General features: G+C 41.6%; 5 protein-coding genes across 6 annotated transcripts; 3 read left to right on the forward strand and 2 right to left on the reverse strand.

Annotated features, from left to right (window-relative positions):
* Window positions 1-98: 98 nt before the first annotated feature.
* LOC6634297 (acyl-coenzyme A diphosphatase NUDT19) lies at window positions 99-1605 on the forward strand. The gene is made up of 5 exons (XM_002057413.4): window positions 99-245; window positions 301-497; window positions 556-898; window positions 971-1411; window positions 1474-1605. Exons 1-4 carry the CDS (start codon window positions 150-152, stop codon window positions 1373-1375), a joined length of 1041 nt encoding a protein of 346 aa, XP_002057449.1. The 5' UTR covers window positions 99-149; the 3' UTR covers window positions 1376-1411; window positions 1474-1605.
* Window positions 1415-3116, reverse strand: LOC6634296 (desmoplakin). The gene is made up of 3 exons (XM_002057412.4): window positions 3009-3116; window positions 2098-2948; window positions 1415-2039 (listed from the first exon to the last, which is right to left on the reverse strand). The coding sequence occupies exons 1-3, from the start codon at window positions 3081-3083 to the stop codon at window positions 1928-1930; spliced, it is 1038 nt and encodes a 345-aa protein (XP_002057448.1). The 5' UTR covers window positions 3084-3116; the 3' UTR covers window positions 1415-1927.
* A 1982-nt stretch (window positions 3117-5098) lies between these two features.
* Window positions 5099-6820, reverse strand: LOC6634295 (uncharacterized). 2 transcript variants are annotated; one of them, XM_015169784.3, is made up of 3 exons: window positions 6664-6820; window positions 5672-6541; window positions 5099-5608 (listed from the first exon to the last, which is right to left on the reverse strand). In XM_015169784.3, exons 1-3 carry the CDS (start codon window positions 6698-6700, stop codon window positions 5181-5183), a joined length of 1335 nt encoding a protein of 444 aa, XP_015025270.1. In that variant the 5' UTR covers window positions 6701-6820; the 3' UTR covers window positions 5099-5180. The 2 variants fall into 2 exon arrangements, with proteins under 2 accessions (XP_015025270.1, XP_002057447.1); XM_002057411.4 differs by lacking the exon at window positions 6664-6820 and having other exon boundaries at window positions 5672-6618.
* A 126-nt stretch (window positions 6821-6946) lies between these two features.
* On the forward strand, window positions 6947-8499 carry MSBP (membrane steroid binding protein). Its single transcript, XM_002057410.4, has one exon. It carries the CDS (start codon window positions 7200-7202, stop codon window positions 7803-7805), a length of 606 nt encoding a protein of 201 aa, XP_002057446.1. The 5' UTR covers window positions 6947-7199; the 3' UTR covers window positions 7806-8499.
* A 362-nt stretch (window positions 8500-8861) lies between these two features.
* On the forward strand, window positions 8862-11255 carry LOC6634293 (acyl-coenzyme A diphosphatase NUDT19). The gene is made up of 6 exons (XM_002057409.4): window positions 8862-9072; window positions 9133-9377; window positions 9432-9710; window positions 9883-9964; window positions 10025-10232; window positions 10294-11255. The coding sequence occupies exons 1-6, from the start codon at window positions 8962-8964 to the stop codon at window positions 10497-10499; spliced, it is 1131 nt and encodes a 376-aa protein (XP_002057445.1). The 5' UTR covers window positions 8862-8961; the 3' UTR covers window positions 10500-11255.
* Window positions 11256-16177: the final 4922 nt, after the last annotated feature.

The following is a 16177-nucleotide window of genomic DNA, read 5'->3' on the forward strand; positions in this document are numbered from 1 at the left end:
GTTTATGGCCCAGGTGATGCAAGTGGTGGCTAACTAATGACATTATCGGCGCAAACGATAGTTATGGCGCCAGCCCACCCCCACTATCAGCCAGATCGATAGGTGCTTGCTTGCATTGTTATCGTATCGGTTTTATTATTATCTAAGTCATGTCGAAGCAAGCGTTGGCTAAAATACGTCAATCCGCCAGCCTAATACTTCTGGCCAAGGACAACAGAGCTGCGCCGTCCTGCTATGATTACAATGTTTGTATATTTACATTATATTTATAGCAGTTTGCTTACTAGATTCATTTTGCAGGCGCTGCTTTTCACACGCCACTCCAAGTCCAGCTTCATGCCGGATTCTTCCGTGTTTCCGGGCGGCGTTTGTGAAGCGATAGACAGCTCACCCGTTTGGCTAAAACACTTTCAGCGCTACGACATTAACGCTGCCAAATTGCAACAGCTCTTCCCGGTGTCTGTGTCACCGAACACCTTGGATGAGACTCTCAATGCGTAAAGTAGCAAAATTCATAGTTCTTTAATTTTCATTTAAATTGTATACTCTGTTTAGGGCTGTTTCGCTGCGTCTGACTGCACTACGTGAAACATTTGAGGAAATGGGCATTTTACTCTGCCGTGATCGGAAAACCTTGACCAGCACCGATGGCTATGCGCAGTTCAATGAGCAATTCGACCGTAAACACTGGCAGCATGTGGTGCACAATGATGCCAGCAAGTTCCTAACGCTCTGCGAGGAGCTGGACGTGCTGCCAGATCTGTGGGCATTGCACGAATGGTCCGCCTGGCGGACGCCTTCCACGTTCAAAAAACGCTTTGAAACTGCCTTCTTTCTAGCCGCACTTAAGACTCAGCCGCAGGTGCTGACAGAGCCTAACGAAGTCAAGGACTATGCGGTTAGCAAACGCTCAGAGATAAAACTTTTCGGTTATCCCTGCTAACTTTCAAAATTGTATTTTTCAAAACAGTGGCGAGACCCCTTGGAATATCTACAGGCTACGCTACAAAAAAAACTTTGGCTGCCTCCACCGCAATACTATGAACTATCGCGTTGTCTCAACTTCCAAACGTTGGAGGAACTGCGTAATTTTGCACAGAAGCGCGCATCCATGGGCTATGTGCTCACACATCCGGTCATGTACAAATGCACTGATGGGCTGGTGCATTTGTTGCCCGGTGATGACATGTATCCCGAAGATCCCGATGCGAGCAACGACAAAATCGAGACAGGCCTTTCCACAGAGGAATTTCGCTCTTTGGCCAAAAAGAATTTACATCGTTCAGAGCATAAGAATCAGCACGAATCGCAGCTCCATATTAATATTAAGCCTGCCAATGGTCACGTCAACCCCATAGATCCAAGAAGTCTTTAGCGTGGAAAGCATTTAAATTCGTTGATGAAAACACAGGTCTTTATTATTCAACAAATAACTTTATTAACAATTTATAAATGGGTAATTGATTGTTGCAGGTGTCATTCCACCATAAATACAACAGAGGCTTTATCAGGTGCAATTTTTGTTAAAAACGAATTATAATTGTTATAATGTGTATTTTTCTAAACAAGGAAATGTAACAAAAATAAACGACAAAGAACAAGAACTATTGGAATGCCGAGGACTTTTTCAGCTAGCAGCGTCAATTATATCTTTAGGATAGGTTAAAAGAAGATTTTATGCCTTTACCATATCTATAGATATTTATCAATATCAAAGATTTCAAATGCTTTTAAGAATTATTATGCCTATGCAAAAGATTGTTAAAAGAGCCAGCTTTAAGTTACATTGATCCTAACTGTGGCTGTTAATGGGTATATCGACTACTAACGGAGTCCTAAAACGCATATTATAAACATGATGGCAACGAATGTCTCAACTTCTATAAGGCTTAACTATTACGCGGCAAGCGCCAGAAACTGTGATTATCTATTTATCATCCTTGCCATACCAGAGCTGGTACAGGTAGGAAGCCTCATCCGCATTGGCATAGCCGCTATCGTAGTCCGGTTTTGAAGGCGTTTTGTGTTGATCCTTGTGCCTGGAAATTGTTAAGATTATTGTTAATCATAAAAGTCATTTAGGATTATGTTACATACTCGTAATTTATGTAGGCAGGCTGTTCCCAGTGCTCTTGTGGGTGCTCTGGCAGCTTAACGTGATCTTTGTGCTCGGGCTCGCGGTAACATTTCTTGCACTCCACCAGCGCACGCTCAATGTTCTTCTGTGTGCTTAGGAGTACGCCCAACTTATTGTCAATCTGCCAGGTGGTGGCGCCCACCTGCTGCACTGTCTGCCCAATGGCCGCCAATTGCCGTTGTTGTGTGCTGTTTACGGAGCGCAAGCCCAGTTCCAGATGTTGCACTTTATTGGCCGTAATGCTGCTTAGCGCTGTCAGCTCATCCAAATGGTTGACCTTGCCCTCAATGTGGCGTTGTGCATGGTCCAGTTTCTTGGCGAGTTGCACAAGTGCCACCAGCTCCTTGAGGACCGACTGCTTGAGCAAATTATCCAGACCGGATAGGTGCTGGTGCACCGACTTGGCCACTTGGTCTAGGTTACGCTCATATCTGTTTTGATTGGCATCCACCTTGACGAGCACCTGTTTGATATCCTGCTGGCCACGTGCCAGGCTCACAATAGCTCTGTCTGTTCTATTCTCGGCGGCTCTGATGCTGGCCGACAGGATCTTGATGCCATTGGCTGTTTGCTGAAAGTTGCTCTCCGAGACACGCTCCAGTTTCTTGAGTCCATCCTCCAAGCGACCAATACCGGCTACATCCTGGCCCAGCAGCCTCAGCTTGTTCTCAATGCCCTTCTGGGAGTTGCTAATGCTATGTGCTTTAATGTCCAATTTTTGCAGTACCTCGGTATTCTCCTCCAAAATGCGACGTATGGGATCGTTATTTGGGTTCTGTCCGTGCTCCACGTGCTTAGCAACTGCTGCTTGCTGTTGGAGTGGATTAGACTAAGGAAATGTAATTTGCTATTGATTTGTTATGGGACGCACCTGCTCCGCTTGCTGCTCCTCGGCGACGCATAAGGCAGCCAAGCACACAATAAGCACAACTAGTTGAGACTTCATGTTTGACCGTTAATTTGGAACTGCCCTCAGTTGGCGTGGGTTACATCTTAAATACTCGCAACTGTGAATAGCTGGCGCGTGCCAGGTGCACCTTGACCTAATCAGTGGCAGCATTGAGTATAAGCGCTTCATATTTTATTTGATAACATTAAGAAATGGGGGGTTTTTAGTTATTAGGATAAGCTAGCACAATTCTTATCATAGGTAATCACAATTTTCCATAGCCTCGAGTCTGAAAATCAGTTCCAGCTGCCAAAAACTCTAGGTCTTAGCCCTTGTAATCATCCCAAAAAAATAGTTCAACGACTCTTGGACAAAAAAATAAAATGTTTAATTTGTAGGGTCACGTCTTGACATTCTTCTATGATAGCTATTAATAGATTTGGAGCCCCCGATTGACCAACATTTTCAAGTGTACGTCCAAAAACTAAACGTGCCAAATTCTACCTTTTCCGGCTGTATGCAACTGTTCAAAAAATGCGGCACAATTTTAAATATACTTTTTAATAAATTCATTCAGTAAAATGTAGGTTAACCTTACAGATTATTATATTATAATGAAAATTAGAGCTTTTAATAATTCTAACTGTTCAAAAAAAAAAATAAAATCCTTTATTTTTATTCCTTTCTTTAAATATCCGTGAAATAGGTTTTTAAGGAATCATTAAATTTTAAATATATGTTTTAACTTTTAATTTTTATGATTAAAACATATATATATTATTGGAAAAAAAAATTTGAATTTTAAAAAGTTTTGAAAATTAAACAAGTAAGAGGTTCTAGTCGGGAGCTCCCGACTAGGGGATACCCTGAACCCTCTTCTTCCAACATCAAATGCATATATATATTCTATTTTAGAAGCTATATGTCAAGTTTGGTGACTCTAGCTCTTATAACAGGATATAGATTCTTATCGATTGCTTGGAAACGGAGTAAGCTATCGATTATCGGAAACAATCTCGATCTGCGCGGGCACTAGGAGCACCTACATTTAAAATTTCTGTAGTTCTTATAGGTTTGAGATCCTTGCGTTCATACATACGGACGGACGGACGGACAGACGGATGGACATGGCTAGATCGACTCGGCTTTTGGTGCTGATCAAGACTATATATACTTTATGGGGTCGGAGATGCTTCCTTCTGCTTGTTACATACATTTGGATTCTGCACAAATACAATATACCCTTATACCCATTTTTAATGGGTTAACGGTATAAAAATACCAGAACTGAATTATTCTAATTTGCGATCGAGCACTTTCTGTAGATATTAATGGATTATGTATTTTGCATTATGCAAATATGCATGTTTCGCAGTCTGCGAATAGTGCTTCTTCTGTATATATCAAAAAATCCAAAACTAAGGAATTAAAGCCAATACAATTTAAATGAAAGGGGATCCTTAAGAAGTATTAACTTTTTAAATATTTTATTTACAAAAATAATATACTCTGTAACTCAATCAGGAAGGATACGCCGAATATTTAATACCCTTGCGGAGCCAAGCTTTTCATAAGGCTCATAGAGGTTTGCCCGTATCTAAGAAGCACAGGGAAAGTAGTCAATGCCAAGTATGGTTAAAATATTTTCAACAAAAAAATTATTCATGCAACATAATCGACCGATCGTTTCTATGCCAGCTATATGATATAGTAGTCCAATCCATCTGGTTCCGACATACATATATACAGCGTGCAACAGAAAGAGGCGCTTCTAAAAAGTTTCTTAACGTCTTAAAACTGAGACTAGTTCGCATAGAAACAGAGAGACGGACAGACGGACATGGCTATATAGACTTATCTGTTGATGCTGATCAATAATATATATACTTTATGGGGTCGGCGATGTCACATATAGCGTTTCACATTTCACGACAAAATTGTAATACCCTAATTCTACTGACTATAACTTGTTAAGCCGAAAAAAACGGTTTAAATAGAATTTATTATATTTAAAAACCGTTGTTTATAGTTTATATAATTTATTATATGTTCTATAACATTTGACTACAAAATTTGGCTGTACATATGTATATTTGGGCTATATCTATTAGTTTAAATAATTGCAAACTTCACAAAACATGAAGCTGATGGGCCTTAGTAGCCGTTGGATGGGGAGTGGGCACTGTACCAGGGAGCATGGCTTTGCTGGGGCGTGGCTCGACCAGGTTTATTGCCTTGCTGGGAATAAGACTCTGCTGGTGCAGCTGGTGGTCCATAGCTAGCGGGAGCGGAGTGCCGCGGTGGACTGTGTGGCCTTTGGTCCTGGGCACATGGCTTCTGGTTTGCTGTGGGTCTTCTATGACCCGAACCAGTTTGATAGGGCTTAGGCGCGGGCGCTGGAGCGGACAGATAGTGTGGTTCTGTTGGCCATGCTAGTGGATTGGGCTTGGGCTTGGGCGCTGGAGCGGATTGGTAGGGGGAAACAGCTTCCCACGGTAGAGGCTGCTGCCAGGAGACGAAGCTTGAGCCAGCGGGCTTGCGGGCAGTTGGCGCAACTAAATGGCTGGGACTACCGTGCGCATCTGAAAAATATGTGTATATTAAGCTTGTGTTTTGTATAAGTTTTATTATTTCTCATAACATACTCTGCTGGTTTTGCTCCTCGGCGTTCCAGACATGCTCCAGATCCCACTGCTTGCTGGACTGAGCACGTGGCGGTGGTGGTGCATGGGATTTAATCTCATAGGCTGAATAGGAGGCGGAATGCGGCGATGCCCGTCTCTCGCAAGCCTCCAGATCCAATTCAATGCGTTTTTGGGAAATGATGAGCTCGCGTAGTGCGTGCTCAATTTGCCAGGTATTCAGAGGCTTTAGATGGGTCAGAGCGTGCGTGAGGACTGCAAGACGTGCGTTCTGGGTGCGATTCAAGCTGACCAGTTGGTCGCCCAGTACCTTCAGCTTGCGTTTGGAATCCTCACTAATGTCCTTGACACGTGTCAAACTCTTGAGCTCTACCTCTATGTTGATTTGTGATGTCTCCAGACTATCGAAGGAGCACTGCAGTCCATTGAGCTGGGGTAAAACGGCTCGAGTTATCAGTTTGGTGAGCTCCAGTATGTTATTGTCAATGCTCCGTGCACTCTGGAGCACATGCTTCTGGTGGGAATCCAGCTTTTGTTCCAGGCCGTTGATCTGTTGTTGTGTGGAGATCTGCAGGCGTACCAGGCCGCCTAGCTCCTTAGACACACGCTCCGCATGTAGTCCAGACTTGAGCGTTATATTGTTAAAAGCCTCCTGGACAACAGCGCCTTGCGCATCAATAAATAGATTCAGTTTTGCCAGCAAACCTTCAATATTTTTAATGGACTCCAGCCAGGAGCGCTGCTGTTCTATACTGGCCTTAATTCGTTCGTTTGTGGCATCAATGTGATGTAGTATAAGCTTGGTGTCGGTTAGTTCCTTGGTATTCTCCTCCAGCATCTGTTTGATATTCTTTACTTGCGTTTCAGCAGAACCTGCACAGAGGCAGCCCAGCAAAATGATTGTTAACAGAATTTTCATATTGCTTCAGTTTGGAAACAGAAAGTGCAAGTGCCTTGGGCTGAGTCTTGCTAGCCCTTAAGTACCACTTACTTACCTTTTGGGCAGCTGCAGTGGCACGTGTTTGTGTGCATCTTCAGCTATCTGCCAAGTGATTTTTTACTCTGAGCACTAACATATGTTCATTGTTAATTCGGCTGCTGCTGTAATCGGAGTTCGCTGTGTCGTCGGTTAACGTTGTGCACGAATTTGAACGGTAGTGTTGATAAATATGTTTCGACGTCCGTTACATTCAGGAGCAACAAGTAACCGATAGCGTGTCTCTAGTACCGATAACCGATTGCTCCTGCAATTCGCTGGCTCGTGTCAGCTGTCAGCACTACGCTTTTCAGCTGTTTAAAGGCACTGGGACAGGGTGAAAAGAAAATACATTGTTCTAGAAAGAGAAATCAACATATTGTGTATAAATAAATGCAAGAATTGTGCGCTTGTATTTGTTGTGTTCACTTTGCAATTTACATCGCATACAAACGTACGCACCGCAAATAAAGCAAACCAAGCGCAGACAATAAACGTGTGCAAAGTTCAACAATCGCAATCGGTTACCGGAGCCACAAGAAGCAACTTGCAAAGATGGAATCCCAACAAAATACAGTCGAAGCTGATGCAACAGCCGATTCGTCATTTCTGGCGGCCGCATTTCGTGAAATCTTTTACAGTCCCATGAATCTGGCTCTGCTCTCAATCATTTGCTTTCTGGTATATAAAATAGTGCGTGACCGTTGCGAGGGACCGGGCACACGGGATTTGGCACAGCAACCGGCTGAGCCGGAGTTGCCCAAATTGCGTCGTGACTTTACTGTTAAGGAGCTGCGAGCCTATGATGGCAACCAGCCAGATGGCCGTGTCTTGGTTGCTGTCAATGGCAATGTTTATGACGTCACCAAGGGCAAACGTTTCTATGGCCCAGGCGGACCATATGCCACATTTGCCGGACGCGATGCATCGCGCAATCTGGCCACATTCAGTGTGGTGGCCAACGATAAGGATGATTACGATGATCTGAGCGATCTAGGCACCATGGAAATGGACTCAGTCCGCGATTGGGAAATGCAATTCAAGGAGAAATACGAATTTGTTGGCAAATTGCTGCGTAATGGTGAGCAGCCGACCAACTATGATAACGATAGCAACGATGATGATGACAATATTGACGCTGGCACCAAGAAAGACGAATAGATGGGAAGGCACAGAAAACTTTTGGCGTGGAAAACTTTTGTTTTGTAACGATGATTAGCACAAAAGCGACAGGTGGCGATCGGATTGGCAATCTAGTAACATTTTGAACACACACCCACACCAACACCTCCCGCACACACACACACACACACACACACGCACTCACACCCTGGCTTAGGCAAGCTGTAAAAACATTTAGATTGTATGGGACAACTATATTATAAGATTTATATGTATGTTTTAAAAAAGATAACCAAAATAACTTGGTATATCAAAATCAAAACAGTGCACCAAATTCTATGCTTAACTATCAGTAAAGAGAAAACATAATACCCAGGCATGATCATAAATGGTCTGCGAAACCACATTAAATAAAGCCAGAAATACATTAAATGGCGAAAGCTGATTAAATATATAAATATATATGTACTTGTGAAAATGTTGTGTGCATATACTTAATGGCTACGAGGGCTGTCTCTTATATTATGCACCTTGGTACCTTTGTCTAAGTGACCGACCCGGTCTTTCAATTAACTGAATATCAAGCAGACGGGTTCGCAGCTCAGACTTGTGTTTCGATTTAGTAATGTCTTAGCCGGAGGCTATATTAGTAATTCTATGTTATAAATAATTGATTGTTTTGTAACTATATACTAAACTTAACAATATAATAAACTTGTGAATTTCCAAGACAGCCATTGATTTTCTTTGACTTTGGCAGTAAATTAACGCAGCTAATCATGGTGAAAAGGTTCCGGTCAAATTTCTTGAAGGCTTAATTAATATTAAAAGATCGGTCGTTAGGCCTGAAAAAAACAAAGATTTCTGGTTAGAAAAGTATCTCGAAAAAGTCTTCATCGTGAATAATTGATCATTTTCAACGTTTTTAACAGTAGATATTGAAAATTTAATATATAATAGTTGTTTCCGCAGAATTCAAATGGTAGCCCTCGCAACGTGAAAAAAAACGAGCAATAAATGTTTTAAGGTGCAGCTGTACCCCCGCACCATAATCGTGGTTGCGCTTATCACTTAGTAATCGATTTCAAGTTAATCGGGTTGTTATCGATGTTATCGACTGTCCAAAGCGCATCCAATTGATTTTACCTATTAGCAACAGGTTTTTGGCAATAAAAACAAACAAAATAAGTATTAAATGGAAAATAAAATAAACCAGCCGAGTGCAATAAATGCGAACACTAGATGGCGCACCTCGGCGAGCCTCATTTTGGTGGCGCCAGCAGCAGCAGCTAGCGAGGATTACAATGTGAGTGGCAAGCGTTAGAAGCAACAGGTGAACAAAATATTTTTTTTGTATTCTCCTTAGCTATTAATGCTGAAGCGCAGCGAGGCCACGGCCATAGCGCACAATCAAACTGTTTTTCCTGGCGGCCTACTGGACGTGGAAGGGGATGAGAGCGTCGCTTGGCTGGAGTATTTTGAGCAGTTTGGCGTGTCCCAAGCGTCGCTGCGTAGACTGATACTCATCAGTGAACATAGGCCAGGAATATTGGCAGCGCAAGGCAACGGTTGCTACGATCGTTTTTTTAAGCGCTCTAAAATTTGGGCACGGTCAGTACAAGGTGCAATACCTATACCGATTAAATCTAATCTTTGACTTATTAGGGAAATTACGCTACGCTTGACGGCGTTGCGTGAGTGTTTCGAGGAAGTGGGCATTCTGCTCTGTCGCAGCCAAGCGCAGCTGAATCAACTGGATGCAGTGGCTCTGACAGCGCAGTTTCAGCCGGAGCAGCAGCACTTCGATCGTGAGTCCTGGCAGCGACGTGTGCATAATAAGCCCAGTGAATTTTTAGAGCTGTGCCGTGAATTGCAAGTGGTGCCGGATTTGTGGGCCCTTCACGAGTGGTCCGCCTGGGCGAGTCCAGCGATTGTCAAAAAAGGGTGAGTGAGGTGGGGCTAAGGAAGTTTTAGTTTATAAACTGTTTTCCCTGCTGGAAAAATGTGTGGAATAGGTTTATTTTTTAAACTTTTCGTGACGGAAAATGGTCGAAAAACGTCATAATTAAACTTTTTGGTTTTGATTTGCATTCAAACTCTTTATGGTTTCTTTTAGCCACGAAACAGTTTTCTTCATGGTATTTTTGGACAGTCAGCCTATCCTGCTCGCAGAGCCGACTGAGGTCAAGGAGTGCTTGGTAGCTAACTTAAGTGCAACTCACCCATATATATAAATTAAATGTACAATCTTTTTACAGTGGCGCACTCCAGTCGAATTCTTGCGTATGTACCAGCATGGGGAACTCTGGCTTATGCCACCACAAATTTATGAGCTCTTACGCCTGCTAGGTATCCCGGATTACCGGAAACTGTTGCACTTTGCAACGCAGCGTAGCATTTTGGGCACTACTTTGTTTTTACCGGTGGGTTACAACTGCAGCGATGGCATGGTGTTTGCTCTGCCAGGTAAACCGTGATAGGTTTTTCGATAATAGATCAACTTAAAGTATTTGTTATATTTATGCAGGCGATGAACTTTATGTGACCGAGCCACATTTGGTCACTGAACCCATTAACTTTCTGGGCACCGCTGACGAACTGCGCGCGCGCTCCATTTGTTTACATCGTTATGAGTTTACTGGACCAACTGTTTGTAGAGTACATTTAAATATTCCAACTCCGAATGGTCATCTGCCGCCACAGAATCTGCCAAACCCGCTTCACAAACTTTAGGCGCCCCATAGGCGCTTCTCGTTTCGGAAATGAAGTAACGTAAGTTAAGTTTTGAATTGATCATCAGGACAAGTTTAATGTGGTATATAAAGAACTGGTATAAGGCTTGTAAATATTTGTATATAGACTCAATCAGGGGAATTAGAACTTTCAATAAGTGTTGTTGTATATTTTCAAACTCGTTTCTATTGTAAAATCTTAATTTACTCATTACTTTCTGTTCTATTAAATAGTGTATTGGTCGGTTTTTAATATCATCTTTCTAAAAAATATAATTTTGTTGAATCCTTAAAGCAATCTTTATATTTAAACCTGTTTGTCCAGACTGACTGACTGATAGGTGATCAACGCACAGCCCAACCCGTAAGAGTTAGGAAGCTGAGGGGTTTAGGGAAATTCCGCCCGCAAGTATGGAAAAATCGCGTAAAACGTTTGTATGAAACTTTGTAGTTGACCATCCGATCGACCGATCGACCTCAAACTCAATTTCAACGTTCTTTGTTCAAATTCATTTGAGGGATGTTCGACACTTTTCCATAATGTATTCCTCCTTGGTGGAAATGGGGGTCAAAGATTTGGTGGATGATCTTCTTTCAAGGATTTTTAAGAAAAATCATTTGAGGCGTGTTTCACATTTTTAACAGAATCAAAGCATCCACGGTAGAAAATCAAGTCTACGATTTTTTTGGTGCAGTTATAATTTGTTCCGATTTGCTTCAAAAATATTTTTAAAGCTGTACATAATTTTATAAAATATTAATGTTAAATTGATGCAGTATATTTTCATACTTTATAAATACACTAAACCTTGGACATTAGTATTTTATCGCTTAAAATATACTTTCGTAGGGTAGCTTGAATATATTGTTTTCTTGGTGTTATTCAAATATTATTTGCAGAAATATTAAGTACAAATATTTAAATAATATATTAAGTATGAAGATATTGCGCTTCAAAATGTAACATAGCAATATGTTTATACAAATAAAGTAGAATAAAACTGACACAAAAATTTAATACAATAATATAAAAATCGTGTGCCTTTTCTGTCTAAAGATTTTCTATCCCGCTCGGGCAGAGGCTTACGCTAGCGGGGTCAAAGAAAGTGTGTGACCGCTGCTTAGCATAGATAAGGACTGTGAATGTGACCCTTAAGCGGGATCCGCTACAAATTGTTATTTTGTTATGATTTTAAGCGGATTTCGTGGGTCGCGCTGTACTTGTCAAATTGCTAACTTTAATTAGAATTTTATAGGCAAGGTTTTTAATTAAAGAAATTGTAGTTAAGGAGCAACATAAGTTAGCTTAAGATAAATATTCTGTGCGAAGGATGTGCCAGGTTCGTTTTAGCTAGACAGGGCGCACATCAAAAGCGCAAGCTTATGCATATTTATATACGTATATAAAAAAGGTGGGGGGGCTGCCCTTGAGCTGGTCTGGAGCTACTACGTCAAACCGCAAATCAGACCGAGCACATAATTTCATCCCATTAAGAATGCATTTAAATCACTTTGCGCACCAACCCCTGGCTCAGTGCCGCCACCTGCAGTGTGACTTTGTGCGCTTTACCAGTCAGTCCCTTATACACTCCCACCCTTTCAGCCATTCCACACCGTTTAAAAATCAAAAACTCTCAACGAGCTACCCCCGCTCCCACTCACACTAAAAACCCATCGGGCTATGCCTTGTGCGTGTCTGGGCAACTGTTTGTTGTGCATTGTGCCAGTGTGCCCAGCCCTCCAGTCAGAAACTCTGGATCTCGAGTTGTGGGGGAGTGTTTCGTCTGTTGTCTGTTTCGGTAACAATTACTTCGTTTAATTTAACCTTTTGTAGGTTTTCCGGCGTTTATTGTTCTGCTGTTGTTGCTGCTGCTGTGTTCATTTAATATCGATTAATTATGCTATTATGTTCGCAGGACGTAAACATTATCAAACAATTAACATGGTGCAACACTATTCGGTTAGGTTGGCAACGCCAACGGCAAAGCTGCTCATAAATTAGAAAACAAATTAAAATATGCGACAAAACGTCGTGCAGCCAAGCAAAGCAATGAGTTATGAGCTGCTGCTAGTTTGGTTTGCTTATAAAGCTGCTTAAAATGTAATAGACACATACCTGGCTTGGCAAAATTATGCGAGGTCTTCATTTGCGGTGGTGGTTGATTTATGGTGGCGCCTTGAAAGACGAAGGCGACTTAATGCGTCCTGCCCCCGCTCTGGCTGTAATTGAATTTTGAGCTCATTTTCATTTTCGTTTTCAACATAATGCTGATTTACGTGGTCCACTGATAAGAGTGGTGCCAAGAAATTGGCTTATTAATTGCCAGCCAACGTAGCTTGGGAGTTGTCTAAAATGCATATCACGTAGTTTTTTTTTCGTCCTTGTCAAAGTAAAGCCCAATTATAGTGATTATTGTAATAAGCAGACTAGAGAGATGCCAGGGCTGCAAGTGACATGAATACCAAAAACCGTTAGCAATCAATGGCACATCAAACTGAAAGTAATTGGCAACGCGACGCATTGACAGCCATTAAAACAGTCGTCGCCACAGACGACTTCCCACGGGTATAACTAAACACACTTGTAAGCTAAAGCCACTCCCCAGCCCCTGCCCTAACCAGTTGGAGATTTATTTTTATTGTGCGCATTGTTTGCACTCGTCTTGAGCACGGCCACACACACACACACACACGCACACACATTCGACACCCACTGTTTTCAGGCAACTAAATGAGTATTACCGCAATAAATCGCCGCAATTCATTTAAGGGCAGCGTCGGCCAACCCTTAAATCAGCAGCAAAGCAACTGCAAACTGTTGATGAGCACACACCCATACAGCATCAACACCCGTCGAGATCGATACCCAAACCACACGTGCGCCAGACCGTGAACCTGTTACGGCATTTTCAACTCTCATGTCAATTGTCACTGGGGACCCAAGGAATAAGAAACATGGGGTAAGTCAGCACCAGTCGGAGGCGACCCAATTGCCGGCAGCTTGTCGAACAAATTGCATCAATTGACTTGCGTGTTCAACATTCTGTGCAAATTGTGGGTGGGTGCCGACAGTTGGACTAATGTGCTACACGATTTTCTAATGATTTCTTTATTTTGTGGCTATTTTCTTTATTGCTTTTGTAGCGGGCAGGTGTTACAGCGAGCGGTCTCGATTACTATGCGATCGACAGATCGGTTGGCAACGCTGATCCCAAGAAGCTGTGTTGGAAGTAGTGTAAAGAAAGTCTGAGCAGAAGTGCGCGCATTTAAATTAAATTCGCGTATGACTATTTACTGTAAATAAACAATGAAAATGATACAAGAACAACAACAACAAAAAATATGCATTCACAAAACATAACAATGGCGCACACAAATTTGCAGGTGTCATGTCAGCTTGCATATAAAATTTAATGGAAGTCCTTAGCATATGTATGTATGTATAAACATGCATGTGCACATAAGGAATTGTACATATGTACATATATATTGTAACTCTGCACATATTCTGGAATATGGTAATGTATGCAAGTAAGTATGTTTGCATTTATGCTTTCCATAAAACATAACTGTAGGTTAGCTTCCACGCGCCCCACACTCAGTAAGCCAGGCGTGGGCGTTGCTGTTTTTGTAGATCATGAAATATGTGCTAGCTTCCGTATACATATGCCGTTATTTCGCGCTCCTTTTGCGTTAATTTCTATTTCATATCTCTCAAACCTGCACAGCCACAGCTGTAGCCGCCATTACTGCACGGTGCTTTGCTTTTATTGTTGTTGTAGGGAGTCGTGTGGCCCTACTCCGCAACACTTGTAATTCATTTCCAGTCTTGGACCTGCGCAAAAGCAGTGCTGGGAAACTTTGTTTTCAGCTTGTTGTTTTTTTTTTGTTTTTGCTATATTGGGGTAGGTGGTGTCTGCTGGTCTCCTCTGCCCGCCGCGCTGCATTATCTTGTCACGGATTTCAATTGCATTCCGTGGAAAGGCCGCACACACACAAACACATACATGTACATATTTGTTTCCCATGTGCAAAATTTGCAATTTTGTTAGCGGCGGCGTCACAGTCATTTGTAGCCATTTTTCCTTGTCTGTGCAAAAACGGTGACCTTGTACTTGGTTTTAATTGCGATTGTGAATGCATTTTCGAGGCATTACGTTTGAAGCCTCAATAAATGAACCAAAATTTAAAAAAAAAAAAAAAACAGCAAAACTAATTTTTCTTTCAACAACATATGCCTGCATTGATTTCAGTTTGAATTGTCAAAACTTTCTTATCGTTTCATTGTCATCTTCTAATAAACTTGGGCAGCTGTCGAAGTTTTTTTTTTTTTTACAAATAAAAGATTGTTGGCCACATCTAAGGAACTGGCCACATAGTTGCGACCCTTTTCAAAATCCATCCAATTTGGCTTGCATAATGCGTAACATGTGCGTCTCATATTTCGCTTGAAGGGGTGTTGGCAGGGGCAGCATTTAAGAAACCATAAATTTGACGGCAATAACGGATAAAGTATGTTTATTTCGATATTAGGCTAAGCAGCAAACGGAAATGCTCGTAAAAGGGCTACAAAAAATAGCAAGTGTGCTCCAGTTAAGATTGCCCGACTGTAATACACCCTGTACCCGAATTGCCCTAACGTAAACATATTTTCTCTTCCAGGCGGCCGCTATACTTTTGAATGTTGGTTCTGTGTGCCTATTGTCAGAGAATCTATATGCTATATTACATATAAATTCATGTAAGCTTAGATATTTACAGTAACATTAATCTGCTTATAACATACTCATGCTCAAGTCTAGTATACCCTATCCTTATCAAATTTTAGTGGGGCAAGAAAAAGCTTGCAAAAGAAATGCGACATTGTTAAGGGTAAATATTTCCTGCTTCTTTCTCAAAACTCTTTAACACTTGATTTCACTTTCTGACTATGTCATGGTACAGAGCAGTGAGGGAGTGGGCAATGTGTGTGTGTGCGGAATATGAATATGAATTCTAATAGATTTAGATAGGGATCAGACAAAGGGGAACCAGTGAAAGGAACAGTCGCACCGTAAAATCTAACAAATTGATCAAGAAAAATGATTACTTTGAAAATGTTTTGGCCAAAGCAGCTTAAAGCGAAAAAAAATGTACAAAAAAAGTTAAAAAGACATATATTGCTTGAGAAAATTAATTTCTTTTCATAATGAGAATGAAGAGACTTAAGCCAAATGAATTTGATAGAATTGTAAAGCGAACAGACTGAAGCAATTTAAGACCAGAAAATATTTCATATATTTTTAAAGCTTGAAGTATATCAAATTTAACACTCGCAAAGTCTAAAAAAAAATCATAAAAAATATAAAGTTGATATAAATTATATGGCACTTGCCACGTGTCGCTGATTGTGCAGCAACAACAACGACAGACGGCAAAGTGTGAAAAACGCCGGCAATAGGCTTGAAGGACTCTATAATATGGCCGGCACGCCCATCGCCCAGCGTCTTGTCTGCCAGTTGATGCGTGAAATATTCTTCTTTTTTTTTCTTTCGGCTCGACGGGAAATTTAATTCGTGCGGAAATTCAGTCAATTTAAAAGGCGCTACACACACTTGCACACACACACGCACACACAGCATGTTAGAGCATGGCATGAGGGCGACGCCTTCACGGCACGCCCACTTTTTTCTAGCAGGG

This window comes from Drosophila virilis, chromosome 4 (genome assembly GCF_030788295.1).
Source record: "Drosophila virilis strain 15010-1051.87 chromosome 4, Dvir_AGI_RSII-ME, whole genome shotgun sequence".
NCBI lineage: Eukaryota > Metazoa > Arthropoda > Insecta > Diptera > Drosophilidae > Drosophila > Drosophila virilis.